The sequence below is a fragment of the Astatotilapia calliptera genome, chromosome 19 (genome assembly GCF_964374335.1).
Source record: "Astatotilapia calliptera chromosome 19, fAstCal68.1, whole genome shotgun sequence".
Classification (NCBI taxonomy): domain Eukaryota; kingdom Metazoa; phylum Chordata; class Actinopteri; order Cichliformes; family Cichlidae; genus Astatotilapia; species Astatotilapia calliptera.
The window spans coordinates 8,526,873-8,553,728 of record NC_137440.1 but is presented as its reverse complement, the minus strand read 5'-3'; the positions used below and the strand labels follow the sequence as shown (position 1 = coordinate 8,553,728).

Here is a 26,856-nt window from a genome sequence, read left to right as displayed (position 1 = left end):
AGGGCATCGCAGGGGCTCAGTGAATCCACTTCTAATCCCCTCTGCCCCATTGTACCGATACACTCTAAGCCCTTTGACCACTTCCCGCTCTAATCTGCAGATTTGGGTGAGTTAAACAAGTTTCTGATCCATGCCCCACAACGTCCCTTCTTCTCTTCCTCTGCTCTCCTTGTGGTGTCATGTTTAGTTACAGCCAGTGACCTCAGCAATGGTCCCTTATTTATTTATTTATTTTTATATATATATATATTTAGGCAACTTTAAAATGGTAAATGGCCTGTATTTGTATAGCACTTTACTTAGTCCCTATGGACCCCAAAGCACTTTACACTACATTCACATACAGGTGATGGCAAACACAGCTGCCCTGGGGCACACCGACAGAGGCTGCCAGACACTGGCGCCACCTTGCCCTCTGACCACCACCAGTAAGCAACTGGTGAAGTGTCTTGCCCAAGGACACAACAACCGAGACTGTCCAAGCCAGGGCTCGAACTGGCAACCTTCTGATTACAAGACAAACTGCCAACTCTTGAGCCACCATCGCCCCATCATGGAAGGTACTTTGCAAAGCAGGCACAAAATGAAAAAGCTTCATCTGCCATTTTATATCATATTGTTGTTTTTACTTCATCTGCCTTTGTTTTTTATGTGGTGACATAGTAACACACTTTTGGCTTTTGGTCAGACAAAATTAGCCAACTGTAGGCTACACAATAGGGTTAAGCAAGCTATGATTTGTTGCCAAACAAACCCTTAATTTCAATTCAATTTCAATTCAGTTTCATTTATACACCGTCAAATCCCAACAACAAGGTGCTTTATATTGTAAGGTAGACCCAACAATGATACATACAGAGAAAAACCTAACAATCATATGACCCCCCCCCCCCTATGAGCAAGCACTTTGGCGTCAGTGGGAAGGAAAAAGTCCCCTTTAATAGGAAGAAAACTCCAGCAGAACCAGGCTCAGAAAGAGGCGGCCATCTACAGAAATGACCTGGAATTAGCAATAATCCCAGCCTTTCTTTGAAGATGTGTAAAGTAAAAAAAGAAGAAAATTTGCTGATCTGCTGACTGTTTTATAATTTATCAATGAATCATTTTGCAATATCTGTATATAAAACAAAGAAACTGCCAAACTCCATTGGGATAAGGTGGAACCGTCGTAGGTTTGAGGTGTATGCCAGAGATATCGTTAATTTTAAAACACAATACATGGAACTGCTGATTAATTAGTCCAGCTCTCAATTTTAAGGAATGGATTTTAAAAAGTGTATCGTGGAATCAGCTTTAAATAAAAAAAAAAAGTCCACCAATCTCAAGGTGTACATGCAGATGAACAGTGCTTTCAGTCATACCACTTCAGCCATGTTGAGAGGGTATTAAGTACATGTGTGTGAATGCGTGAATGCGTGCTGTTGAGGGGAATGGGTGGAGTCTTGGGGTAAGTAATAGCAGGCGGCATTCAGCGAGTTGGTGGTCGTGACAAAGCACTTGACAGGGCGAAAGACACCCCCTAATTTCAGGCTGACCTTGGCTTGTTTAGCGCTCCCTATTGCTGCTGGTGACATTGACACGTGTCTGGGGTTGGGCTGAATCTAGGAGCTGGGGGTCTTGGGGGTGTGTGCAGATGGATGACCGTTAGGGGCGCAGGCTTATATTCCCACGAGAGGAGGCAGAGGTCAGGGATCAAAGCCCCAACTGATTCCCTACCCTAGTCTGTGTCTGGGGACAGACAGAGATTGGGAATGAAATGAAGCTCAGGCTGGCCACATTATGCAGTTTATGTAATTAATGCAGCGGCAGGAATGGCAGGGGTCGGCAGGAGCGGTGGGTGTTTGTGTGCATGTGTATGTTAGCATTGAAGGGAGTGTTGTGTGTGTCTCTTGTGCCAGGCTGCTGTAGCTTGCACAATGAAGCAGTGCAGCTGGCACAAGATTCACACACACACACACACACAAACACACTAGAGTCTAGAGAGGTCTTTTAATTAACGGATTTGTTAATTTTCTATTCAACTTGACAGTGATGAATGGGGATGCAGCGGCTGCCCATCTCTGCCTCGGCTGTAGAGCAGACAGAGCTGCCTGGGAGGCCTCTGGGTACCATCATCTCACTCTGGAGCCGTATTTATGCATGAAGATTTTTTTTTAACCCATTGCAAGCCTGAGTCCCTGTATTTATTGTAGCTTTATCTGTGTAAAACAAAGAAGAAAAAACACTAGCTGTGGCTCGCACTCCGCAATGAGCCTGTGTGGAGGCCAGACAGGGCTGTGAAGTAAACACAGTTAAACAATGGCCACATTTTATGTGAACAAAGCAACATTTGTTACTGCTGGTTGGCTACAATGGAAGTAGTGATTACTTATTGTTATCTTGGCCAGTTACCAGTTTAAGCTTATCATTCATTGTTTTCAAGTGACTCTTATTGCTTAAAATGTAAATGACACATTGAAACCTAGTAATTTACCACAGCATATTTCTTATCAATGACGTCCATTTAAACGCAAAATATAGCAGTAACAAAGGCAACGCCCCTTTGTGTTTTCCTTAGGAGCATATTGAATGTAAGAAAATCACATGTGCACAATGTTCGTTAATACGATAGGATATATCAGAGGTGACGATAGCGTTTGATCGTATTACTTCTGCTCTGACGTTACACTTTACACTCACGTTCCAAAAAACATAAATCAAGTACCGTAGGTTTATTCCATCTTTCAGAGAGCAGACCAGCACTGGGCTGCAACTATATTAAAGCTGCAGTAGATGACTACCAGTGATTTAAAATATGTTAGCTTCTCTTAAAGACGTAACATTTAAATCCACAATAAGAGCCACCTTGTTTTCTTTTGTCTTGCTGTGTGGGGTTTGCATGGCTTCACTGTGCCTGCTAGTGAAGCTGCTTCCTCCCACAGTAAAAGACATGCTCTGTGGTTAATTGGTGATTTCAAACTGGCCGTAGGTTTGGATGTGAGTGTGTGTGCTTGTCTCACTTTCTGTGTTGGCCCCATGACAGCTGGGATAGATTCTGGCAGCCCCGTAAGCTTAAGCTAAGAAAATGGATGCAGTTAACTGCACCATGACTTACTAACTAATCAAACATTTCTCTTCTTTACTGCTTTATTGTGTGAAGCACCTGTGAGCTGACCTGTCTTTTAAAAGGCTTTTTATAAATGAACTTGCCTATTCTCCTCTCATGCCAGAAACCTTTCTGCTGTTGCCCTGCTATAGTGTGAGTCTGAAATGAAATCTTCTAATGTAAAAATAAATAAATTTCATATTCATTATCAATACTTCCTTTGTTGCTGCCAAACACGTTTTGCATTAAGAATAATAAAGGGTAGGCCCAAAGCAGCAGAGCCACATGTCATATTGGCCCCCGCGCAATTTATCCATTGTGATATGGCAGCCATTCATCTTTTAAATGCTCTCTCATGATTTCCTTTGTGCATGCAGAGCTGGAGGTGACCTTGAAAAGAGACCATGTGGTGTATTCTGATGATAATTTATTCTCACATACAAGAAACTGTCTCGCTAACATGATTTTCTTCATGCTTTTGCGCCGTCTTACACTCACTGGAAACTTTTGCAGCAGCAGCGAATGTAATCGCTTTTAAAAGAAGCCTTCCCAGGATTTATAGGCCCGTGCAAATTTTGGATGCACGCATATTTTCTTGAAGATTTTGGCATGATTTAGAATGAAACTCACCCCCCCCCCCTTTTGTGACCCAAATACAGGTCTTATTCCACAATATATATACCCAGCGGCTGAACATGAACCTATAAACAAGCACATTTATAAGGCGCACCAAAGTGGCTTACAAAACGACGCCGTTTCTGTTTTCCTGTAAACGAATCGCAGAATCATATCCACAGACTAAGTCTTAATCTGCAGCAGACCGTTACGGGTTTTATTTCATCAATGAAAACCACAGTCAGAAAATTAATCTGAGCTCCAATTTGAAAATATAAGACATGCAAATGACTTCTGTCTCAATTTTCACTGTCCTTAATATTTCACTTGAGGGTGTGACAAAAATAGTAACACTGTCATTGTCCCAGCAGTCGGGCCAGTTATCAAGCTCTTTTTTTGGGCGCCCTCCTTACAGGGCTTTGACTGACACACACACACACGCGTGCACACACACACACACACACAGATGTGGCACACTCCTTTTTAATGCATATTAATGAAGTTAAACGGCCTGCTACAGGGACGAGACAATGGAGCAGAGGAGGACTGGTTGTGAGCACCAAGCCGTGGGCTCAGGGGAAGCAGAACATGTGCAGCTTCATGCAGAAGTGACAGGTTCATCATCGGTGAAGGATGGAATCTGCTACAGTGGTCAAGCACAAGATGTTTTTTGTGTGTGCGCACTTAAAGGTCACTGCTTCTTGAGGCGTTACATGACTATGTCCTACACTTTTTGAATTTTCCTAGTTCCACTATGTGGCACTCTTTGATTTTTTGTCTCTTCAGCTACTGATGTATCCCCAACTCATTCAAACTAGAAAGTTATTGTCATTAAAGTTGTATAAGGCATTGCAAAAAACAAACTTTTGGGACTTTTAGTCTAAGGAACAAGCATTAGATCAATTCCCATATGCCCATATGCACAAAAGAGGTTTTGGTTGCTGTAGCGATTCCTCTATCCATATTGGTTATAAGACTCATTCATAATGTGATTCCAGTATGAGATATGGTAGGACAAAGTCTAATATGACCTATTCTTTAAGACACATCATAATCTATTGTTCAGGGCTTGTGACCTCCCTCCCTCCCTAAATCAAAGAGTTCCTACTTGTGACACCTTGTGACAGTTTTGGCATCTTTGTGACTTTTGCTTTTCAGGCTATGTTATATTGATATTAACAAGCCTCGATTCACAAGATGAAGATTAAAAAAGAAGCTAAACAAATATCTTATTTAATGTCATCAAAAGTGCAATAGAGCGCAGATGGAAAATTCAACCCTCCTGCCACGATTCTGTGGCTGTGGAGACAAATCTGAGAAAATAAGTCAAGTCTGCTGTGCTGAATTGAGTCTTTAAGAATGAAAATATAAGCATGTATCATTCAAATGTAAGGCGGTTTGTCGATTGGTGTGACACAAACAAGGCGAGATTATTCTTATGACTCTTGTGTTGTCCTCGGGATTCCCATATATTCACCTAGGGGTCATTTCTGACCCGAGGACAACACAAGGGTTAAATATGATGCTGGTCTGAGCAGCACTGTTATTAAAAACCAACCAACTACACAAATCCAGTTTGACAAATATCACAATATCTGCATGGATAACAACTTCACCAGGCTGCACTGTAAATCTTTGGTCAGAAAGATCATTCACACTGTTTAGAACCACAATCTGTACTCTCGGTGTGAACTGTTACCATCGGGAGGATGATACAGAATTCTGCAGAGCAGAATGACTTTTTAAGAACTCCTTTGACCCTCTATCACGTAAAATTTTAAAAAGCAGCTTAGAAAAAGTTGTGGAAACAAAAAATACACTGGAAGACAGGTCAAATCCACTCTGATCTATCTATCTATCTATCTATCTATCTATCTATCTATCTATCTATCTATCTATCTATCTATCTATACTAAAAAGCAAAAGGGGGAAAGTAAATTGACAATATGTCATAAAACCAGTCACATCTTGAGTTCAACAGAGTAACAGCTGATTTCTTTCAAACCCAACCAACAGGGTAGCTTACTTTCTTTTAACACAAAGAGATTTCGGTGCTAATCGTCATATTATGGGAGGGGAAATGATTTCCTAGCTCAGTCACTCCCTGCTCTGTAGACCCTCCTATGGGGCCACAGAGAAAATCAACTTGAACCAAACCACGCCCCCGTGTTTTATTCTGGGCAACTTAACAGCGCCTGCATGCTCAATGTTCTGCAAAGTAGACCCAGCAGGAGCAGAGAGAGGAACCCTCCACTGGATCCTCATGCTGACAGCCATCCAATCCAAAACGCCTATTCACTAGTGTGGACGTTAAACTGTGCGGCTCTGACAGGATGGATTTCTTAGACCGCGGTTACCTGGACGCGCGGTCTCCTTATGATTACACCTTTAATTTTTGGAACGACTACCTCGGGCTGTCGACACTTGTCGCCAAAAATAAGATCAACAGTCCGCCCTTCAGCCCTAACTCTATAACCGAGTCTCTTAAAGCGACTTTGGGACTGGAGGACGATTCCCCGGTTTGCTCCTGCGTAATTGGGCACGGCAGGGACACCAACGACGGACCCTTGGACTGCTACTGCGCGGCCCCGAGCTCCCCGCCAATCTCTATCTATGATCTCAAAGAGCGCATCTCGCTTCTCAGGCCATACGAACACCTCGCTAGTGATTCGCAGCTGGGGGACAGAGATACCCCCTCGTACAAGGGAAGCTTCTCTGGCTTCGACCTGCTCGCCATGGACCGAAGACGCAAACAGGCTCAGAGGGGCAAACCGGAGCCCAAAGTGTGCGTCTTCTGTCGGAATAACGGCGCACCAGAGGAAGTTTACGGCACCCATATCCTGAAGACAGTGGACGGCAGAGTGCTTTGCCCCATCCTCCGGGCGTACACCTGCCCCCTCTGCAGTGCCAACGGTGACAATGCGCACACCATCAAGTACTGCCCGCTTTCTAAAGACCAGCCGAGCCAGAGAGTGGCAAAGGGGGGCAGAGCGATTGGCAAACGGCTGAAAATCTTCTGAGCGAGCAGATGAAGTTAATGACGTTTGAGTGGCACTGTCTGAAATTACTAATGTCTGTGGCAGTAAAATCGCTCCATTTGACGCACAAGACAAGTCTGGAAAAAGAAAGAAACGATCTGAAGAAATACGATTTCTATTCTTTTTTTTTTCTTTTTGTACATGTAACAGCTTCATTTCCAATGTTTCTGTCTATACTGTAACTGTGGGCACATAGTTTACACTTGGACGCACTGCGCGTAATATAACCCCCAGCACTCTTTAAAGACTTGGTGATTAAAAAAATGAACCAAAGTACTGTACAGATCGACCTGTGAATGATCGCCTTCATGCTATAATCAGAAGTTGCTGTGTTTCAAGTAACGCAGTGCCAGTGCAAACAGCCCAGCAGTCAGCGGGCTGCTCTTGCCAACATAAATGAATATGCAGCACTCCTGATATGAGGTGAATGTTTAGTCCCACAACCCATTGGCCCCATGGATGTAAGAAGTGTGACAGGCCGTGCAAGAGATGCAAGATCTACTTCTTTATGTCCTGCACATGTTTTTTCTCCCTTCCTTGAGATCTATGTTTTCTACCAAAGGAATACACTTTTTGTATTGCAACTTAGCCTAAAGGTAAATTTCTGTAGTTTATACGTCGCTCATGTCTGATATTCTTTATGTGATTTCGTGTAAATAGGTATCTTACACATTTCAAGTGAATGTAAAACACTGGAGGTGAGATCTGACTTTCATTTCTGTCATATAGTTCAAGTACACACACTGACTTGTTTTTGTTTTGTTTCTTTAAACGTGGAAATGTGCACCTGCAATTCTTGTAAACGTACAAACGATTTTAGCAATGAAAAGCCTGACATTCCAAAGTCTATCTGTCAACTAAAATGTTTTATGTACTTATTTTTACCTTATGTACCACTGGGAAATATATTCGCTGTAAATGACCTCTGAATAAACATGGGATTTGCAGATTTCTTTGACTGTACGAGACTCGCTGACACGATCATGATTATGGTAGCTGTAAGCAGAGCCTGCAGCAGGTGATGACAGCATCTTAAGTTGAGCGTATGCTGTCAAAGGTAAGTGGGGAAATACATTTATTCACAAAACTATTTCATCTGGAACCATCTACAGCTGCCACACTGACATGCAGTGCAACTGCGCCACCTAGTGCTCAAAGCCTTGAACGCTTGAATGCAGATATCACTAAAAACGTCTTTAGACAAAACTTTAAGTCATTCTTTCTCTTTTTATTTTTTAAATTTAGGGTCTATGTGTCTCTTTTAAAGTCCGCTCTGGTTGATAACATTTTTTAAGCGCTGATCTTATTACAGAAACCCCCTAAAATCTTCATTCAGATGAGTATGTTATTGTTTTCACATCCGCCAAGTAGGTCATGTGACCGGCTCAGTTTTCTGCCTAAGCATCTTTTTATTCATAGAATTTGTAAAAGAAACAAAAAACAAAAGAATAAAATAAAAAATAAAATCGGAGTTTCAAGTTTTGATCCAGGAATTTTTTAAGGGATTTATTATTGTCATGAGATGAGGTAAAATCATATATTATCTTATATGTACATGTAATATCGTCACAAATACATTAAATTAAAAAAAACCCAAAAAACTGAAAGACATTGTCTTGATGTTCTCAAGAAAATATTCCCAGCTCATCTGGATCCGGATATCCTACTGAATAAGGACTGGATCTAAGTTCATGTGTGGTGTGGAGGAATGCACTCTAGGACTGGTCTTTATTGCTTAAGTGAATATGGTACTTTAAATATGGAATTCACCCTTCCACACCTGAACCATGAAAGATTTCCCAAAAAATCTTTCAGGGGGGCGCATGTGATATCATGTCATGGTTGAGGAAGCAGATAATATCACTTCACCCTCCACTGGTCACGGCAGATGGTTGGACGTCCCTGAGCCTGGTTCTGCTTGAGGTGTCTTCCTGTTAAATAAGAGATTTTCCTTCCCACTGTTGCCAGGTGCTTGCTCGTTTGATTATTATGTTTTCTTCTTTCTAGCTCTTTAACTTACAAAAACACTTAGAGGCGACTGTTGTTGTGACAACTGAATTATATAATATCATTAATGGCTGTGTTCAAACATCTCAGTGAGACATGACAGGACACGGAAACAAAAGCAGCATAAGGAGTCTGTTATTAAATGGTTTACATTTTAAAGCCTTATGTTTTCTTCTAAATCAAGACTATATTTTGTTCAGGATTATTCACAGACCCTTTTAGCCAAGAGCATTTTCATTGCAAAGAATTACAGCTGGTATTTGGCAGAAACTCCTAAATAAAACTTGTGCAGTAAAAGTCTATAGATTTCTGTAATAACTGTCACATATTTTATGAAAGATATTGGCAGTAACATTTTTGATATATAATGTTGTTTTTACAAATCAATTTGAATTGAGCTAACGCACTGACCACAGCAGAGACTTAGAAATTTAACACATTTTGCTTCTCTCTAATATAATAACACTTATGCATTTCACACAGAAATATGTAAAACAACAATCCAATAGCCTCTATTGGGGACTACAGTAAACTACAACGTTACCAATAATGTTACTTCCATGCGGTATAAAGGCCGAATGCTGCCACCTAGTGGCACCGTGTAGCTTATCAGTGTTTTTTAAGGTTTAAGTTAAAATGTGACGTTTAAAATACTCATAAAAGCACCAAAAAAAAAATAGTTTTCCCGCCTAATAAAAAAAACCCTTTAATATAAGCAATAAAGCATGGCACTTCATTCTCAAAATGTTTTGTGAGTATCTTGCCTTTCACAGGATGCTGGATGGATTCTCAAAGTTGTAACAGAGTTGTCTTTTTTTAAATGTTTTGCAGACCTTGCTGACATCTGTAGAAACATTTGCTGTGAAAAACAGAGTAAAGTGTTTTCTTTAATGGCCAATAAACATGAGCAGGAATTGTAACCATTCGCTAGATCAGCCTGATGCCTCTTTTTAAGTAAATACTAAGGCTGATTAGGCATAAACTCTGACTCATCTCTGAGTGTTAAACAGCCGGAGGGTTTCTGTGTGTCAGCACATACAGATACTGTAGCACTTTCTTCTTCAGTGGTGTCTCCCACACACACTGTCAGAGTCAGGACAGCTGAAGAACATCCCTGACTCATCAGTTTGCATTAATTAGATCAAACAGATATGTCTACAGACACTCTGGAAATAAAAGTAGTATAAGGGTAATTGTAGGAGGGTGTATATCTACAAAGATCTTTCACAGCAGCAGCACAGATGGCAGTTAAGAAAGACGACAATCTAGAGGAAACGTGAATAAGTAATTGTTTGTTAAATATCTCAAAAAGCAATAACCAACAATGAACCATGTGTTCAGTTCCTATTATTATTATTTTTTTAAATGTAGTACACGTCCACCACAAATCCATCTGATGTCATCTATGTATTCATCTCTGTAGTAATTATTAAATATTGTTCCCTGGAGCATTAAATGCTTTAAATAACTGTCTGTTCCTTATGGTATATGCCCTTATTCTCTCTATTACTAGTACTATTGATTTTCTCTGACTGGGTTGGGGAGAAGTCTTTGTTTCAAGTCATTTTCATATGTTCTATCCCAGGTTTCTTTTATATTTAATCTAAGCAAGTACCCTGCTTGATAATGCAATTGAGCCTGTGCTGAGCGTATAAAGTAAAATACCACCTTTGGGAATTTATAGAGGGATAACAATGATTGATTTCAATGCTATTTTGGAGCACATTAAATAAAAATCTGCCCTACTGCACATTCACTGCCTGCTGTGGCTGAAAGTGAATCTCCAAACCAAGCTGCTCTCGCTTCACTGCAGCAGCCTGCTATTGGCCTGGTGAATGCTGACAGCGCTGATGTTTCTCTGTGTTGGAGGGGGGGAGCAACGTGACTCTATAAAAGCTCAGGATCTGCAGCATCACTGAACTGGTGCAGTGCAAAAGCGCTCACTCATCCACACCGATGGTGTGCAGAACAAGGGGGACATAAAAAAAAAACCTTCTGAAACATACATTTCCTTTTCTTAAACAAACAAACAAAAAAATCCACAACAAAACTTCATCATGAGCTACGATTCCTTCTTCTCCACCCGCCGCCCTTGGGACAGCTACAAAGGCTCCCGAACCACCACCAAATCCTCCGTGTCTTCATCTCTCTACCCTTCTTCACGAGCTCCTCCATCTGGTAAGAGGATCCTAAGGACCTCCTCCTCTTCCTTTCCAGATGGATCTCAGAGGATGAACCTGGCTCAAGCCAGCTCTCTAAACACAGAGCTGCTGGGCCTGCGCTCCCAGGAGAGGGCACAGCTTGTGGACCTGAATGATCGATTCGCCACCTACATTGAGAAGGTGAGGCACCTCGAGCTGCAGAACCGAGCCCTACTGGCTGAACTAGATGCGCTGAAGAGGCGGCAGAACGATCCGTCCCGTCTGCAGGCGCTCTATGAAGGTGAGGCACGGAGTTTGAGGGCCATGATTGACTCAGAGAATGGGGAGAAGATGAGGATGGAGGCAGAGAAGGACTACCTGCGCGATGTGTATGAGCAGATGAAGGAGCGCTATGAGGAGGAGGCACAGCGGCGCATGGATGCCGAGGAGGCCCTGCAGAGGGCCAAAGAGGAGGCGAGCAGGGCCGTGGTCTACAACTGTGATGCAGAAGCCACTGTGGCCTCCCTGTGCGATGAGATGGTGTTCCTGAAGAAAGTCTTTGCAGAGGAGCAAGCAGAGCTGCAGGCCCAGCTGCAGGTGGCCAACATCAGCATAGACATGGAGGTGTCCCGGCCTGATCTGTCCACCGCGCTGCGAGACATCAGGGCTCAGTACGAGCGGCTGGCGCACAAGAACATGCAGGCCGCCGAGGAGTGGTACCAGAGCAAGTTTGCAAGCGTGGCAGAGATGGCCAGCAAAAACAACGAGGCCGTGCACGCCATCCGGGAGGAGACCATGGAGTACCGGAGACTGCTCCAGTCCCGCTCCTCGGAGATCGAGGCACTCCGGAATGTCATCGACTCCCTGAATAAGCAACTGGAAGATCTGGAAGAAACACAGGCAAAGGAGGTGGAAAAGTACCAGGTGAGGCAAAGAACCAGGGAAATTAGAGCCTGCATAGGGAGAATGGAGCTCAGCCTTATTCTCCAACATGCATTTTATTTTCAGACTTACAGCCTTCTTCCTTTGGCTATTTTTAGAGTCTTTCTTCTGAAATAGTGCTGCAGAGAACTGAAAAGGTGGTGTTTACATGGTTAACCAGCACAGCTAAAAAGGAAGCTCAGAAAGCAGCAAGAAGAAATGATGTTTCTTTCATCTACAGGATGACATGTAGATATATTCTCTGCAGCAGCTAACCCTCCCTGTGCTCTACTGCACAGCAGGAAATAATGACAGGCTCACAGTGCAGGTGAACGTCTGCAAAGTTAAAGTCGAAACAAACTGGGAGAGCACACCAAAGCAGCTACTCTCGCTTACCATTGCCCTGCTTGAAGCAGACTGTTGCTAACTGTGACACTTAAACTGAGCTGAAGTGGTTTTTTACTTTTACAGATGAGGATAAGTGAGCTGGAGCGCAATATTGCTGAAGCTAAGCAGGAGATGGCGCGCTACCTGAGAGAGTACCAAGACCTTCTCAATGTGAAGATGGCCCTTGACATTGAAATAGCAGCATACAGGTGACACACACCCTTCTTCCTGCTCATCTACACCGACAGTGTTTGTTTTCAGTAAAGTTTCATGATCTTTTTTCTTACTTTATCTTAATTTGTCTTACTTCAGCTATATATAAAGACATAAACAGCAAACAATCTGTTTTCCTTTACTTTCACAGGAAACTCCTGGAGGGGGAGGAGATTCGTCTGGCGTACCCTTCCCTTCCTGCTCTAAATTAAAACCCTAAATGCCACCGACCCTGGCATAAATCGAGTATATCTTCTTACCCGTTCATCTTTAAGCTGAACATCCTGAGAATTCCTCCCTAACATGACCTCTCTCCCTCTTTCATGCTCTTCCCTTCGCTTTCCCTGCAAAATTTATTTCATCTTTACCCAAAAAATCCCAAACTACAAATCAAAGCTCACCTTTCTCAAGACCGCTGTGCCCTTGTGCTAAACAAGAGGTCCACCAGAAGTCCCCCTTCTTCTACACACATTCTGACACTACACATCAAGTAGAAGGCAAACTGCGAAGGGCAGAGTGGCTGCACTGCATTAGTTACACGTCTGCGTTGGACAGCAGCGTTGTTTTGGTGGAGTTCCTCTCAGTCAGACACGTATGACATTCAAGACAACAGTAGAGTAAACCATCTGACCTTTCCGAACCCTCGTTGTGCAAACACCTGACCAATTGTTTGTTAACGAGGATGTAAAAAACCCAACCTATAACTCTCAGTGCTTGGATTTTATATGTGTTTGAGCTGATTTTCCTCAAGGAACTCTTCCAATCAATGAATGTCCTGCATCCCTGGTTTTGTAGTAGTAGTAGTTGTATTAGTAGTCAGTGAACCAGTAACCTTAAAATTTTCTTTTCATTATGTTATCGAGTCATTTGTGTCCTTTTTAGTTTGTCTTCCTCTGCATTGACGTCTACACAAAAGCTGTAAGCAACAAATCAGAGTGAATTTGGGCCTTCCTACTTTTCAGCAAAAACCAATCTGGACATTTAAATGCTGCAGAAGACTAATTGTTACTGGTTCCACCTTATGATCACGTACTGTGTCTTTGAGTCTAACTACACTAGATTTGTTTTGTCCTGTAAGTTCATTCCCAGCTAACCAGTGAAGCCGAAAGATAACTGCAGGAGCTCCTTGTTGTTTGTCTGCTGATCGTAGATCTATGTGGTGCTTTACATCTGTGAAAGTAATACAAAGTCTGCACCTGTAACTGGTGTACCTGTAACAGCCGGCAACAAGCTGAATAAACATATAACTCACCTGCAGCATGTGTCATATTTTTTAGTTTCATTTCACACCTTTAAAGATGTTTAGGAGACAAAAAGCTAAAGCACACACCCTGACATCAATGCAGCCTAATTTTAGCTCCAGATGCAAGTTAATAAACTTACCTGTTAGGCATTAGCAGTTGAATGACACCTTCTAATGTCCAAAATACATATTAAAGGTAAAAAAACTTTTAATCACCAATTTACAAAGCTCAACATCATTCCTTAGTAACACAAATGTGTCCAAAATAATGTCTCATTCAATCATATTTGGGGTTTTGTCAAATATTAAAGACATTCTGGGAAATTAGAAAATAAAATGTGCAGGAATGATAAAATAATTGCAACTACCATTTGATACCTGAGACCAGGTTTGTTTTTTTTATTTGTGTTTAAGGCTGCTGTAAATATCCTACTTGAAAATCCCATATAACAGTAACAATGGTGCCATTTTGCTGTTTAAGATTGCATTCCCACACAGTTTCTTTTTACTTACAGCGCTCAATGTCACCGACCGACACACAGCGGCACTGCACCATTTCCCATCATTCCATGCTGCTGGTAAGGCGTCTCTACCTGTAATGTGTTGATATATTGCCTCAGCAGGATCATCAGTCACCGGTCTGACATCAGGCGTCAAGCTGCTCAACCTTGAAAGAAAGAAGAAGAATCACGAAGACAACAAATGTATACATACAGCTATATTTCCTCTTAAGTGGGCTGAACTAATGAAGCTATTGCCTAAAAAGCTTTCAAAATACACATCAAAATTTGTTTCTTTCAATGTAAAGAAGCTTAACTACACATTTAATCTCTCAGATCTTTTTAAAGGTGTAATTTCAATAATACTTCCTGCAGTAAATTAAAGGAACATGTCAGCTGGGTTCACACTTTAAAGGAAATAAAGAAATGTAGGACAATTATTTGTGAATTCACAGAAACAATTCCATTACTTTTTAACAACTAGGAATTTTTATTGTAAATAGTGAACAGGAAGGAACGTTTCTGTTATTAAAATGAATACCACGAACAGAAAAACTAATTTTCCTGTAATTAACCTTCATCCAGAAGTCTACTTACTCTGGTGTATGACAGGTCATAAGTTATCTCTTCTTCAGTAAAAACACTAAAACCAAAAATTTAAAATACAGTTTAAGGTTCACCATAAATGGCCTCCTCCTCTGAAAGTTCCACATTTTCCACAAAGCTATCCACGGGCCGGACTGGACCCTTTTTGTCCATTTGACACCCCCTCTGACTTATAATTATTCACAATTCTTAATTGAAATACTCCACAAACGTGAAATTATTATCCCACTGAAAATGTCAATCCGAGAGATATCAATAAAATAATATAAAATATTTTTCGTAGAAATGGCTTTACTCTTGTGTCTCACGTTTAATATATTTAGAAAACAGCGTGTATTACGCTGTTTAACCTAGTTTGTTATCTTGATAACTATTGATAGCTTATTCTGTACCTAACTAACCTTTGCTAACCTCCAGGAGGCAGTCAAGCATGCGCAGCTCGTTCGTTGCTAATCACTTCCGCTGGTCAGAGGGCAGCAAAATGGCTGCCGTGTTAGGTCGATAACATTTGTGCCCTAATGTTAACCTAGACCGCAGATTTCAAACTCAAATGCTCTCATTAAGCGTTACATTTAGCATCTAGGAATCGGCACCTGTTCCCATATTTAGACGCTGACATGTTCCAGGTAATCGGCGGGAGGAGCGTGCAGGTGGCGCGGCTCTTAGCGCCCAGGAGTGCCGTGCTCGTGGAAGCTGTCCGGGGCCGAAAGTCTCGCACCGACCCGGTAGCCAAGTCCAAAGAAGGGCGAATCAAAGTGCCTCCCCCCGTCGATCCGGTGGAGATGGTAGTTCTCAAAGAGAGATACACGGAATACAAGCTGATCATGAGGGCGCTCCGGTACGTTTAAACGACAGTATGTCAAAATCAGTTTCCCGTGACAAATAGTCACTCCAACTTAGTGAGCTCCCCGTCAGTCTTAAAGATATTCTGTGTTGCTTTAAAAAAGCTGAACACGACTTCGTAAACAATTTCTCGAACCTCTTACACACAAATCTGTGACTAAGAGTGTCTCAGAAACATGAAACGATACATGCTTGGTGTACTTTAAGATTTGGAGTAAAGACAGTGTGATTGGAGTATTTAGTTTTCTTTATGTGTGTCAGTTTGGAGTTTAAGGAGGAGGTGCTACGAAAGAAGTACGAGGAGGAGACGGGCTCCCAGGCGGAGGAGAGGGCGAGGCAGGAGGCGGAGGAGCACCGAGCCCTGATGGGCTGGAACAACGAGGAGAACCTGCGCATGCTGAAAGCCAGGTGAGCAGAAAAGATGATGACATGAATACACTCTTTGTGTCTTTCTTCCACTTGCAGAATGGAAACTGTCTCATTCTAAAAGTGATGTTTTTTTGGGGGGGAAATCATTTCAGAATTCTGAGGGTCCAGAAAGAAGCAGAGGAAGCTGAGCGCAAGAAGATTGAAGCTGCCATTCAGCGGGAACAGGAACAGCAAGAATTCATCAAAGAAAAAGAGAGGGAGATTTTGCAGCTGCAGGTAGGGGTTGTTTCTGCATCCAAACTATGCAAGTAGAGCAAAGGGAACATAGTGATAAACTGACAAAACTTTCATTTTCTTTCAGGAGGAAGTAAAGAACTTCATCACCACGGAGAACTTGGATCAACGAATCGAGGAGGCACTGGACAATCCAAAGAATTACAACTTTGCCGTTAACAAAGAAGGAAAAGTCATCAAACAGACAGTCCTGCAGTGAAACGACTGGATGCACAGACATGACTCTGTTGTGGTCCGGACTAATCCGGCAGTTCAGTGATCCAACTCCCTCTGGAGGAGCATTTCAACACCTTTAAGCTGGAAAAAAAATCTTCTTTTAAAAAACATTTCCGGCGTGGCATCATCCGCTCACAGCTGGACCTAGTAGTTTCACCTCAAGGTCACACAGCCTTTATTTTCCCCATGTGTCTGCTTCATATGGTCCCTTATTTAAGTCATGCGTCACCACAACATGTAATCATTGCTGGCATTTGTCATGAGTTTTAGGGTAAATTAATGTAAACAGCATTGAAACGGCTGCTGAAGAACGGGACTTCATTTTTCTGCTTCATTTTGGAGGCTAAGGACCATTACACACCTACATGGTCAGGATCTGTTTATATTGACTTCATGATGATAACTGGTCTTTATGTTGAACCATGGTATTAAAATGCATTTTCTTACCTTGATTGCACATGAAATTTAATCTGATTTCAATATGCACAAAACTTAGGCGGGTCTCTCCCTAAAGGTTCAAAACCCCGATCTGTGCAAGTACAATCTGAGGTTCAATGTTAGCTCTACATTTCCTGTGTCAGGGATTATAGTCCAGTGAAATAATTAGCACGACTCAACAATGGTGCATTCTGCATGCTGAGTAGGATATTGAGTCGTATTATATACATGCATGCATCCTCTGGTAACACTGAGCAAGAGGTCTCATCCCATGTACCGCCATTCTGAGATAATGTTACCTGAGAGAACTTAGATTAAATCGGCTCAAAAGTAAAGCTCAGTCGCACAAGTAAAAATAGGACAGCAGCTTCCATGTAGCTACACAAACTATAAATGAATACATTAGTGGCTTGCGGTGACTAAATGTTTGTTCACGATCCGACTGAGCCTCTGTCAGTGACAGCAACTCCAGGGGTTTTGACTCAACTGGCTACCAGCTGATTGTATTCTGGTTATGTTCCTATACAAGAGGAAGGTTGCTGAGTGGAAAAGTAATCGTTACATGTGAATTTCTGTCTATGCAGACATCAAAAATATTGGATTTTCGATAATTTTTCACAGTTATTTGCTTTACTATCACAAACAGATTGCATGTAATTGCCAAATTGTTTGCCAATAGAAGCTTGATTCCATCTTACAACAACATTCATGGCAGTTTTGGTGACAATCTTATTTGCCATCCAAAATAAACCCCCCAAAACTGAAGTGAGATAACGTTATGTCACTGGATAAAACAGATTCTGACTAAATTTAACCGAGGACATAATTTAAAGTTGAAATTAAGGTGATAAATCATAATATATTTATTGCAATACTCAGCATATTGCAAAATGTTGAAATTTGCAATAATATATTGTGAGGTATCTGGCGAGTCCCACCTCTAAATGTTAAATCTGAACAAATTTTCAGATGGGGAGGTGTGTAAAAGTATCCCCAGTGACGCTCAGGCTTCAGGCTGCTTTTTAAAGGCTCCCTTTCAGCTTTTCAGCTTCCTTTTTCCTGCTTTTGGCTCCTTGTGATGTCAGTGAGAGTCCATATCCTCTCTTCTCAAACACAGCAGCCTCACCTACCTGGGCCCTGTTTCAGGAAGCCGGTTTAGTGGAAAAACTGAGTAAGTATACCCTGAGTTAACGAAAACTCTGGGTTTTCGGTTTCACAAAGCGAGTTCAGCTGCAGCCTGAGTGAGTCACTATGACGACACACTCCGTGAAGCTAACCTGCCCCCTAGCAGGTTTACTACAACTAACCCTGACTGTCTCCGCCCCTTTGTTGGAAACCTGACAGTAGGAAGTGTCGGACATGGCGTGTCCCTTCCTTGAAGAGCCAGTAGATCGTGAAGCCCAAATTCTCCGCAGAGCTCTCCGCCGGGAGAGAGTGATCAGAGCGCGTTTGGACATTTTATCATTTCCTGATGATTTTCTGTGCGAACGTTACCGTTTCTCAGCACAATCTATAAGTTATTTGGATAACATCCTCAGGCCATATATTACGCATGTGACACATCGCGGACATCCTCTCTGTACATATTATTTGTATCGCACTTCGGTTTCTTGCAAACGGGAGCTTTCTGTATAATATTGGTGACGCTGAGCACGTTTCCAAGGCTACCGTCTGTCGGGCAGTCAGGAATGTTACAGTTGCACTGAAACGTCTCCTGTACACGTTTGTGGTGTTCCCCGGTCACAGACCCACAAGATTTATCAAAGAGGGATGCCACAAAATTGCAGGTATCAGGATGACCAAAACTTAATGTATGATGTGGTGATACTTGGACTACTACTTAAATTGCACATTTATTTTCAGGGTTCCCAGGCGTGATTGGCTGTACAGATGGTACTCACATTCCAATCATTGCTCCTTCAGTAAATGAAGGAGACTATGTGAACAGGAAGTCTTTCCACAGCATTAATGTACAGGTACATAGTTCCCTGTAGCATGTCAAACTAACAAATTATTTCATTATAGTAATGGATGCTAATTTGTGTTCTCTGCACTGTGAAGATCATATGTGATGCTGCCAACATTATCACAAATGTGGAAGCCAAGTGGCCAGGCTCTGTCCATGACTCACAAATATTCCGTGAATGTACACTGAGCACAAAATTTGGACATGGTGAGTTGAGAATACTTTAAAATATATAAAGACCAATTGCTACAGGGACATTTGAACTGAAGTGTATCCTTCTGTCTTAGGAGAGTTCACTGGCTACTTGCTTGGTGATAGGGGGTATCCATGTTTACCCTATTTGCTTACCCCTTACCCTGACCCTGAACCGGGCCCACAGCAGCGATATAATCTGGCTAATTGCAGGACAAGAGCCAGAATTGAAATGACTATCGGAATGCTTAAGGCCCGGTTCCAGTGCCTGCAAAGACTCAGGGTCACCCCAGAAAGGGCATGTGACATTATTGTGGCATGTGTGATTCTTCACAACATTGCCACAATTAGAGGAGAACACTGTCCTTCTGAACCAAACATCAGCAGTGATCCAAACCATGAACATCCTGACCCTCCCACGGACATACAAGATGGAAGAGCAGTCAGAGACACCATATGTCACAATCATTTCCTTTGACCCATCACCTCAACATGTTGAAAGAAGAATAAACAGATTTTTTGTTCAACTGGCTTTATTGGTCGCCTGTGTTTCCTGTACACAAAGTATTAAAAGATGTAAACCTCATAAAGTGTCTCTGTTGCTTCCTCCTCTGTAACAGCTGTCAATGTTTCTTCATTATTTTCCTGTAGTAAAGAAATAGACAACATTGCTGTTCTACTGTAAACTCATATAATCTGTGGAGTATTACTCACAACTGCATGTTGGTCTGGCTCAACAGGAGGCTGCACCAGATGCAGTACACCATCACCATCAACTGATAGAATATGAGGTTTATACAGGTCACTTATAACTTACAAGGGACCAAATGGCAATTAACAAACATACCAATCACCTTACACTTCATTGTCATTATGCTCTCAAAGACAACCAAGACTGAGGGAAGGCAAAATCAGTAGGAAAATAACTTCACTACAAAATAATCCATTATGGTAAAGAGTTTATCAAATGAATGAGCAGCACTGCGAAGGTGACTGTGAAGAAAGGATGTATGCACATCATGTATTATTTTGAATTTACCCCTTATGTAGGCACTTGTGTCTTGCGGGGTTATTGACTCAGAGGATGTCCCCGCAGAGATGCCTTCGGCCACAGGGCGCCCACTGTTTTGGCTGAGGGCCAACTGCTCAGCCTCTGTGAGTGGTGGTGGTGGAGGACCCCCACCTGTTTTTCAGGCCTCCGCTTTTTTTCTGTTGGCTATAACGGGCCACATTTGAGCATACAGAGTAAGCAAATATGTACTTGTAATGTGCTCAGATAATTTCAATAAGTGCTTACAGAGGGGAAATTAATGTAGCCTCTAACTGCAATTGATTTACATCGGACAAACAGACCAAGCACTATGGCTCATAATACAATTACACCTTACCTGTTTGGACTATATTTTTATATTTCATTTTTACTTGCTGCCAGGCACGTTTGGGGCCTGTTGGGTTGCACCTGCGCTCACATCACATCACAAAATAAAATGTATAAAATAACAAATAAAATAACATATGATAAAATAACGTGTTAAATGGGTGGAAATCCCTAGATCAATGTTTATATTAACACTCATGCATTGACTCTGTCGGCTATGTTTTGCCATGCATGCAAACTACTGAACTAATTGTTATCAGCCTTTCTGAAACGGAATATTCCGAGTTGGACAGTTCGGGGTTACTCAACCGTGAGTGTCGTTTTTCACTCTGAGTTTTCCAAACCGGCTTCCTGAAACAGGGCCCTGCTGTTTACCCTTAAAGAGAGAGATGAGCTAGTATGGCTTGTTTCAGATAGATGACAGACCGAGGGGCTGCTCCAATAAGGATTAGTTTGAACTGTGAATGATGTAGAGCTACCCTAGTAAACCTTAGAGGGGGGAAAGAGATTGAGGCATCCACTTGGAGTGGATGCACTTTTAGCTGCAGCCCTCTGGGTGGCGCCCATCTCTCTGCATGGGCCTGTCTGATTACTCAGTAGAACATTAGCCAGCTTATGTGTGTGACACCGCTCTGCTGAAGCGGCGTAATCCTCTTCTGTTAGGCCAGGTGTGCAGGCTGATGAGATGATGATGACAGGCAAAAACCTCAAGAGAAACCCAAGCAGCCAGCAGCAGCTGAAGCAAGAAAAGGCCACCAATAACATTACATATAAACACAGAGTGTTCCTTTATTGTTTAGTAAACCTGGAGGATTTTCCTTGTTATTTCTTTTCATTTTTGGTCCTCATGCTGCATTGACAGAGTGCACAAAATGATTAGGAAATTCTGCATTTATCCTGTTATTCCCAAATAGCTTCATTTTTAAACCACGTTTCCATGATATCATACATATTAACCTGCTCTAATATGTAAGCAGAAACTTTCTATGGTTCCACCTTCTTCAGTGGATCCCGTACATTTTTGTTTCATATATTATGTATCACTGTACATTAAACATTTCTGTTATTAAGCAATTTCAAAGTGTTAGGAAGCTGCGATGGCCTTTTTTTTGTGTGTTTTCTTACACTATAGACACAATTAAGTGATTAATAATCACATTCAGATCTTACAAACAGGTGCATACCAGCTCTGCTGCTGAGCCGCTGCAATGTTGCGCACACGGTTGATGTGATTAGTAAGGGAGGTTAACGGGATTGTTCCACCGCGGGCAGTGAAGACTGAGATTAACAGTGGATTGATTTGAACTCTGGGCTTAGAAGCACACAGCTGACAACTGGTTTGAGAGCTCTGTCTTAGTCAGCCCACCTGATTTTCTTTTAATTTAACTGAGCAATCAGCCCTGCAGACCTCTTTGTCTATCTGCCAGATGGGTTGGAGGATTCCTGCCTGTCTTTATAAAATAGGCTTAGGTTAACAGATCATCTTTTGAAAAACTCATATATCTATCATACTTTAAATCAAAATGATCTTTGACCATAATCTGACTCTTTACTGCTGCAGTAGGTCATTGTTGGATTTGTGCAGTCAGCTGCTGGCTCAGTGCGAGGAACCAAAACAAAAGTGCTATTGTTCTGTTGGAGCATACCGTTGGAGCAGTGGTCCACATGACCACAAAATAATTGCGGGAAAAGTAAAATACCAGCATGATACAATACCAGAGACCATTTTTTTTGTAACACCAAAGTATGCTGCTTTTTTTCCACCGGTGTGGCTGGTATATCTGTAGCAGACTGTGTTTACAGGCACTGAAAACAGCTGCTTTACAGCTTCAGTATTGTTGCAGTGAATCATTCCCGGTCAAACGAGTCTCAGGAGGTTTTTCTCTGTTTTATTTGGTGCAGCAGATGTGATTACATCAGAGTAAATACAACAAATCTAACTGTAACTGTAGCTTTCTTTGGCCTTTGCCCATTAATCTCTCAAAGATTATTAAAGTACGTGTGTGCACTAAAGCTAACGATGGCTTCAAACTGGTCCAAATACTGCTGTTGACCCAGAATGATTCTTTAGTGCCTCCATGTTGGCAATAAATACATTCACAAAATACTGTAAACACAAAGGCAGATGTTATTACTTAAACAAGCGGTTTAAAAGCATCTCTGTATATATATATATCTGCAAAACATTGAAGCTTTTCTCTTTATGGTGATTTAAAAAAATGTAAAAAACCCAGTCATAACTCATAAACAGAACAGAATATAAAAGGTCGATCATACACAGGAGACTGTCTCACTGACTTTATAAAATTTTAATTTGCAGTAAAAATATAGCACGCACTCACCTCAGACTACACGAAAAATTACCACTTGAATATTCAAGTAAAATAATTCACACGTAGAGCACACGCTCGCTGCTTCAGTGACTACAAATCTAGAGATATGTGGCGGGGATCCGTTTTAGCACCTGAAGACAAAAGGTTTGTGTCTTTCTTTCTGAGTTAGTGAGGTGTATCTTTATTCCCGCTTTGGTTTCTAAGTTGCTGGGAAGTTACTGGCGATTAAGAAATCTTGTTATTCAGCTGTCCGGGATATTTCTCAAATCTCCTCTCTGCCTCCTCGCTCAATGCATCCCCTGCAGGGAGATCAAATAATCAGTAAAGGTGGTCAGAGATGCCAATAAGAGTACATTTTATTATCATTATCATTATCTGGTAGTCTCACTGCTTTCCACTGCTTACCAATGTGGCAGTTGTGGAACCAGATCCGATGTCCGTCGTACTTGCAGTTGCACTTCATGGCGTTGTTGGTGAAGTCGCTCTCAGCCACTTCATAGTTTGGATTGATTACAACCTGAACAGAGGAGAAGTATTAGATAAACTATTCTTACTCTGTTGGTTTTATGGTCAGACAAGCTGTGTGACCCAAAACTAAGTATACTAAGCACACGAAAATGCAGAATATATGCAGAATTGAGTATAAGAGAAGTTAAAGAGAAGAGTTCCCCATAGAAAAAGAGCGATGAAGCTGTACTTTATTCCCTGGACCTGAAAACAGGACTTTCAAAGAAATAAAAAAAGAAAACTATGGAGATCAACTTTCTTAATCTGCCCTGTAGGTGTTATTATGTGTGGAGCTCTTTAAAAAATTAAGTACTTTTTTATTTCCTGCAGAGAAACACTGAGATTCAGTCCTGCGAAAAACAAAGGTAAGAAGCTAAGTATACCCCATGATTCAGTAGCTTGTAGAAACCATTTAGCAACAATAACATGAAGCAATAATCTGTGACTTTATCAGCCTCTCACGTCGTCGTGGAGGAATTTTGGCCCAATCTTCTCTGCAGCATTGTTTCGGTTTATTGAATCGCATGCACAGCACTCTTAAGGTGACACCACAGCATCTCAGTCAGGTTGAAGTGTTGACTTCTTTTCTTTGTCAACCATTCTGCTGTAGATTTGCTGCTGTGCTTGCGATCATTGTTCCATGACTCAGTTTTGGCCAAGTGTTAAGTTGTTGAACAGATGGCCTCACATTTGGCTCAAGATAGGCAAAGAGTCAAAACATCTCCATTTATAGAGATTGTCACACTTTGTTCAATCAACTCTTTGTACTACAATTAAATTCTGAAGACGACATAGCCGTGTTGCCATGGCAATGTTTTGTTGTTGATTATGGCAATTTGTTTCTAACAGGTATAAGTGCAGTGGTAATAGATCTGCTGGCTTACTGAAGCTCCAGTATTAGCACGATAAACTGAAAGACGGCAGCTGAAGTACAATCAATCAAAGCATCATCTATCCTTGTTTGCCTTTACTAGCACTGAAATATATATATGAATCTGCCAAAGAGCTCTGAAACTGGCCTCATGTGGGTAAAACCAATCTGAACGTCACCATTTTTGCGGTTCTGTGCTTTGAATTTCCATTATAACTCTCTCAAATAGGTTTCTACACACTGAGTCCCACAGCCTCACCTGCATAATGTAATTTCCAGGTTTGATGTCTGTGATGTCAATCCACTGGCAGTCAATGTCATGACGGTACAAATCCCAGCAGCCCACGGTGATGCCCTGATCGCCAAAATTGGCGCACTCGTATCGTTTAGAAATGCCTTAATGTCCCAGAAGAAGAGACAGATTCAGTGAGATATGTTTGAAAGACTAGCAGCAATGCAAAAAGGTCGTTAGGGAATTTTCTGGTCATGTTTATTTGATAATAAATTCATTAAAAGGAAATCATCATTCTGACCTTCTTGACAGTCTGTGTCCTCCAGACAGAAACTGGCTTTGTGTCCCTCTGCCACTTTGGTACCGTTGGCATTCAGCAAATCATAGTGGGTAAATATATCCATACTGTGGTAGTGGCTGTATTTAATATAAAAAGAAGTAAATGTTATCTTTTATATCCTGTATTTCTCTTTTGATGACTGACCACACACTGATGTCCGTTATGGTATTTGCTTATATCTGGAATCTACATGGTGATAACAGGATGACTTTACAGGAATTTCTGACATGTTGTATATTTGGCAAAATGATAAAAACCAAAGATAACACAGGAAGTGCATTAGGTTGATGCTCATTCTAACAATGCAATACTAGGAGATGTTTTTAATAGATATACTAACGCCTCAAATATATGACCTGTGAACACTTATCCCCAAAGTCTAAACACTCAGTCAGTTCATACCAGTCATGTTACTGGATAAACACAATTGGTCCTCTGCTGTTATCTGAATAGCAGACATAAGCACCCTTCCTACCTTCTTTCCGCCAGTCTGAGCACATTTTTTGTTTCTCACAGACTAAACAAAAACACATGGACTGGAGTTATACTAGACTCTAGTCCTTTTTAAATGAAATAATAATAAACATAGTTATCTCCTATGTTCATTTGGTCAGTTTATTCATACCTACTTTTCTGCTTCAATGGTGAATTTTGTTTTAACACGATTTTGGGAACAGGAAGATACTCCCAAAACTGATTTACCAGTATGTGTGGATCACCTAACGTGTTATAAATATTTTTCTTTTCCTTTTTCAAATAAATCCAGATCAACTTAAGCAATTTGACTTTAATCCCAGACCTTAAAACAAGTAGGGAAAACCCCAACAACACATGATCTCATATGAGTGAGAAATTGGCGACTGTGAGGAGGAAGAACTCCCTTTTAACAGGATGAGACCTTAACAACGTGAACCTAAACAAAAGTTTCTTCCTTTGTCTTTCCACTGAGACTTTGAGAGTCAGAGACCTTCTGAAATTTTTGCTATAATAAAAAAAATTAAACTTCCACAAACTTATTTTGATTGAAATGCAAATCACTATTCGGGGTTTAACCTTTAATTCTTTAATCACATATTGAGGTTATTGTTTTCATAATAGACCTGGTTTCTTACCCGTGACAGGCGTGCCACACCCACGAGTGCCGCCCAGCTTTTGGCTTGAAGTCAGCGCGGCCGATGTTGTGGATCTGAGAGGAGAAGCGGAGCAAGCGGCGGTGTCCGTATGGCCAGTTGGCCTTCGCAGCTGATTTAGACAGGCAGTCCTCCTCTGCAGCACAGTAGAGCATGTGCAGAGGGCGATCCTCGATATAAACTGTCTGCTCAACCAGAGAGGCATTCAGGACGAGGTCAGAGGCCGCTGGATAGAGAAGGAGGGTTAGGATTGAGATATGGTCCTCATTCTTTTTGTGGTAATACATGTGGTCTTTAAAGCACATCAAAGTCTTTCTCTTAATTTTAAAGAGTTATTCTTTCTTTTCTCTGCAGTTTGATGATTGCATTAAGGCTACTGAGTTTCATGAGGTCAGCAGAAGTTTAATCTTGCTGCAGATTTACATAAATATGAACAATCAAAGCTTTTGTTTGTCTCCGTGTCACTCACTCTCTGAGCAGATTACTCCCGCTGCAAACTTTGCTGCCGCTCTCTGGCAGCTGACAGTTTTGTGGTACTGGCACTGACTCAGAGCCATCTCATTTCCCATGCACTTCACACCGCTCATCACCATGTCTGTCACATTACTGCTGTCCCAATACCAGGTTTCCTTAAAGAGATATAACAAAACAGGCACACGTGCAAAGACAAAAAAAACAAAAAACACAGTGCGTCGATCAGGACAAAATCATTCGCAGACTGCTGCAGAGTTCAGTGCGCTATTACGTTCTGAAAAACAGATGTTCATGACTCATTTTTGGCCCCTGAATGAGGACACAGTGTAATGCTGACTTTATGACCACTTTGTTCAGATGCTAAGAGACTCAATAGTCTTTCTGCAAGGCTTCTCAACCTCACGCAACAATAGCCTAATCGAACCTTTAAATATAACGTGCAACAGTCACTCTCTAGTGATCAAAGTAGAAATCTGCCTCATTAGCTGTAGTGGAAAATTCAATAGCACATCCTTGT

The 26,856-nt window shown here is 41.6% G+C and overlaps 3 protein-coding genes, 1 long non-coding RNA gene and 1 pseudogene across 9 annotated transcripts in view; 4 read left to right on the top strand and 1 right to left on the bottom strand.

The window, feature by feature from the left end:
* The first annotated feature begins 5,879 nt into the window (after nucleotides 1–5,879).
* On the top strand, nucleotides 5,880–7,690 carry LOC113012765 (nanos homolog 1 pseudogene; annotated as a pseudogene). Its single transcript, XR_013903654.1, has one exon. The product of XR_013903654.1 is annotated as a nanos homolog 1 pseudogene (transcript).
* A 2,971-nt stretch (nucleotides 7,691–10,661) lies between these two features.
* neff2 (neuronal intermediate filament family member 2) lies at nucleotides 10,662–13,664 on the top strand. Its single transcript, XM_026153091.2, has 3 exons — nucleotides 10,662–11,810; nucleotides 12,279–12,403; nucleotides 12,559–13,664. The coding sequence occupies exons 1-3, from the start codon at nucleotides 10,803–10,805 to the stop codon at nucleotides 12,617–12,619; spliced, it is 1,194 nt and encodes a 397-aa protein (XP_026008876.1). The 5' UTR covers nucleotides 10,662–10,802; the 3' UTR covers nucleotides 12,620–13,664.
* A 1,536-nt stretch (nucleotides 13,665–15,200) lies between these two features.
* Nucleotides 15,201–16,930, top strand: mrps26 (mitochondrial ribosomal protein S26). Its single transcript, XM_026153094.2, has 4 exons — nucleotides 15,201–15,594; nucleotides 15,861–16,007; nucleotides 16,121–16,244; nucleotides 16,330–16,930. The coding sequence occupies exons 1-4, from the start codon at nucleotides 15,374–15,376 to the stop codon at nucleotides 16,459–16,461; spliced, it is 624 nt and encodes a 207-aa protein (XP_026008879.1). The 5' UTR covers nucleotides 15,201–15,373; the 3' UTR covers nucleotides 16,462–16,930.
* A 2,038-nt stretch (nucleotides 16,931–18,968) lies between these two features.
* On the top strand, nucleotides 18,969–19,664 carry LOC145422379 (uncharacterized). Its single transcript, XR_013903663.1, has 2 exons — nucleotides 18,969–19,089; nucleotides 19,170–19,664. It is a non-coding gene; the product is annotated as an uncharacterized LOC145422379 (long non-coding RNA).
* A 2,657-nt stretch (nucleotides 19,665–22,321) lies between these two features.
* loxl3b (lysyl oxidase-like 3b) overlaps nucleotides 22,322–26,856 on the bottom strand; it is a 33,338-nt gene continuing 28,803 nt past the window's right edge. For all 5 annotated transcript variants that reach the window (XM_026153085.2, XM_026153086.2, XM_026153087.2 and 2 more), the window contains 6 exons: nucleotides 26,335–26,494; nucleotides 25,848–26,091; nucleotides 24,697–24,812; nucleotides 24,423–24,559; nucleotides 23,191–23,302; nucleotides 22,322–23,084 (listed from right to left, as the gene is read on the bottom strand). In XM_026153085.2, coding sequence (XP_026008870.2) covers nucleotides 23,011–23,084; nucleotides 23,191–23,302; nucleotides 24,423–24,559; nucleotides 24,697–24,812; nucleotides 25,848–26,091; nucleotides 26,335–26,494 — 843 coding nt within the window. In that variant the 3' untranslated portion in view covers nucleotides 22,322–23,010. The remainder of the gene's footprint in view (nucleotides 23,085–23,190; nucleotides 23,303–24,422; nucleotides 24,560–24,696; nucleotides 24,813–25,847; nucleotides 26,092–26,334; nucleotides 26,495–26,856) is intronic.

Bases quoted from the DNA above. Each gene is read 5' to 3' on its own strand.
- neff2 (XM_026153091.2), top strand. From the start codon at position 10,803: ATGAGCTACGATTCCTTCTTCTCCACCCGCCGCCCTTGGGACAGCTAC. The intron at 11,811-12,278 runs GTGAGGCAAAGA...TTACTTTTACAG, and splicing joins AGGAGGTGGAAAAGTACCAG to ATGAGGATAAGTGAGCTGGA. The intron at 12,404-12,558 runs GTGACACACACC...TTACTTTCACAG, and splicing joins ATTGAAATAGCAGCATACAG to GAAACTCCTGGAGGGGGAGG.
- mrps26 (XM_026153094.2), top strand. From the start codon at position 15,374: ATGTTCCAGGTAATCGGCGGGAGGAGCGTGCAGGTGGCGCGGCTCTTA. The intron at 15,595-15,860 runs GTACGTTTAAAC...TATGTGTGTCAG, and splicing joins CTGATCATGAGGGCGCTCCG to TTTGGAGTTTAAGGAGGAGG. The intron at 16,245-16,329 runs GTAGGGGTTGTT...ATTTTCTTTCAG, and splicing joins GGGAGATTTTGCAGCTGCAG to GAGGAAGTAAAGAACTTCAT.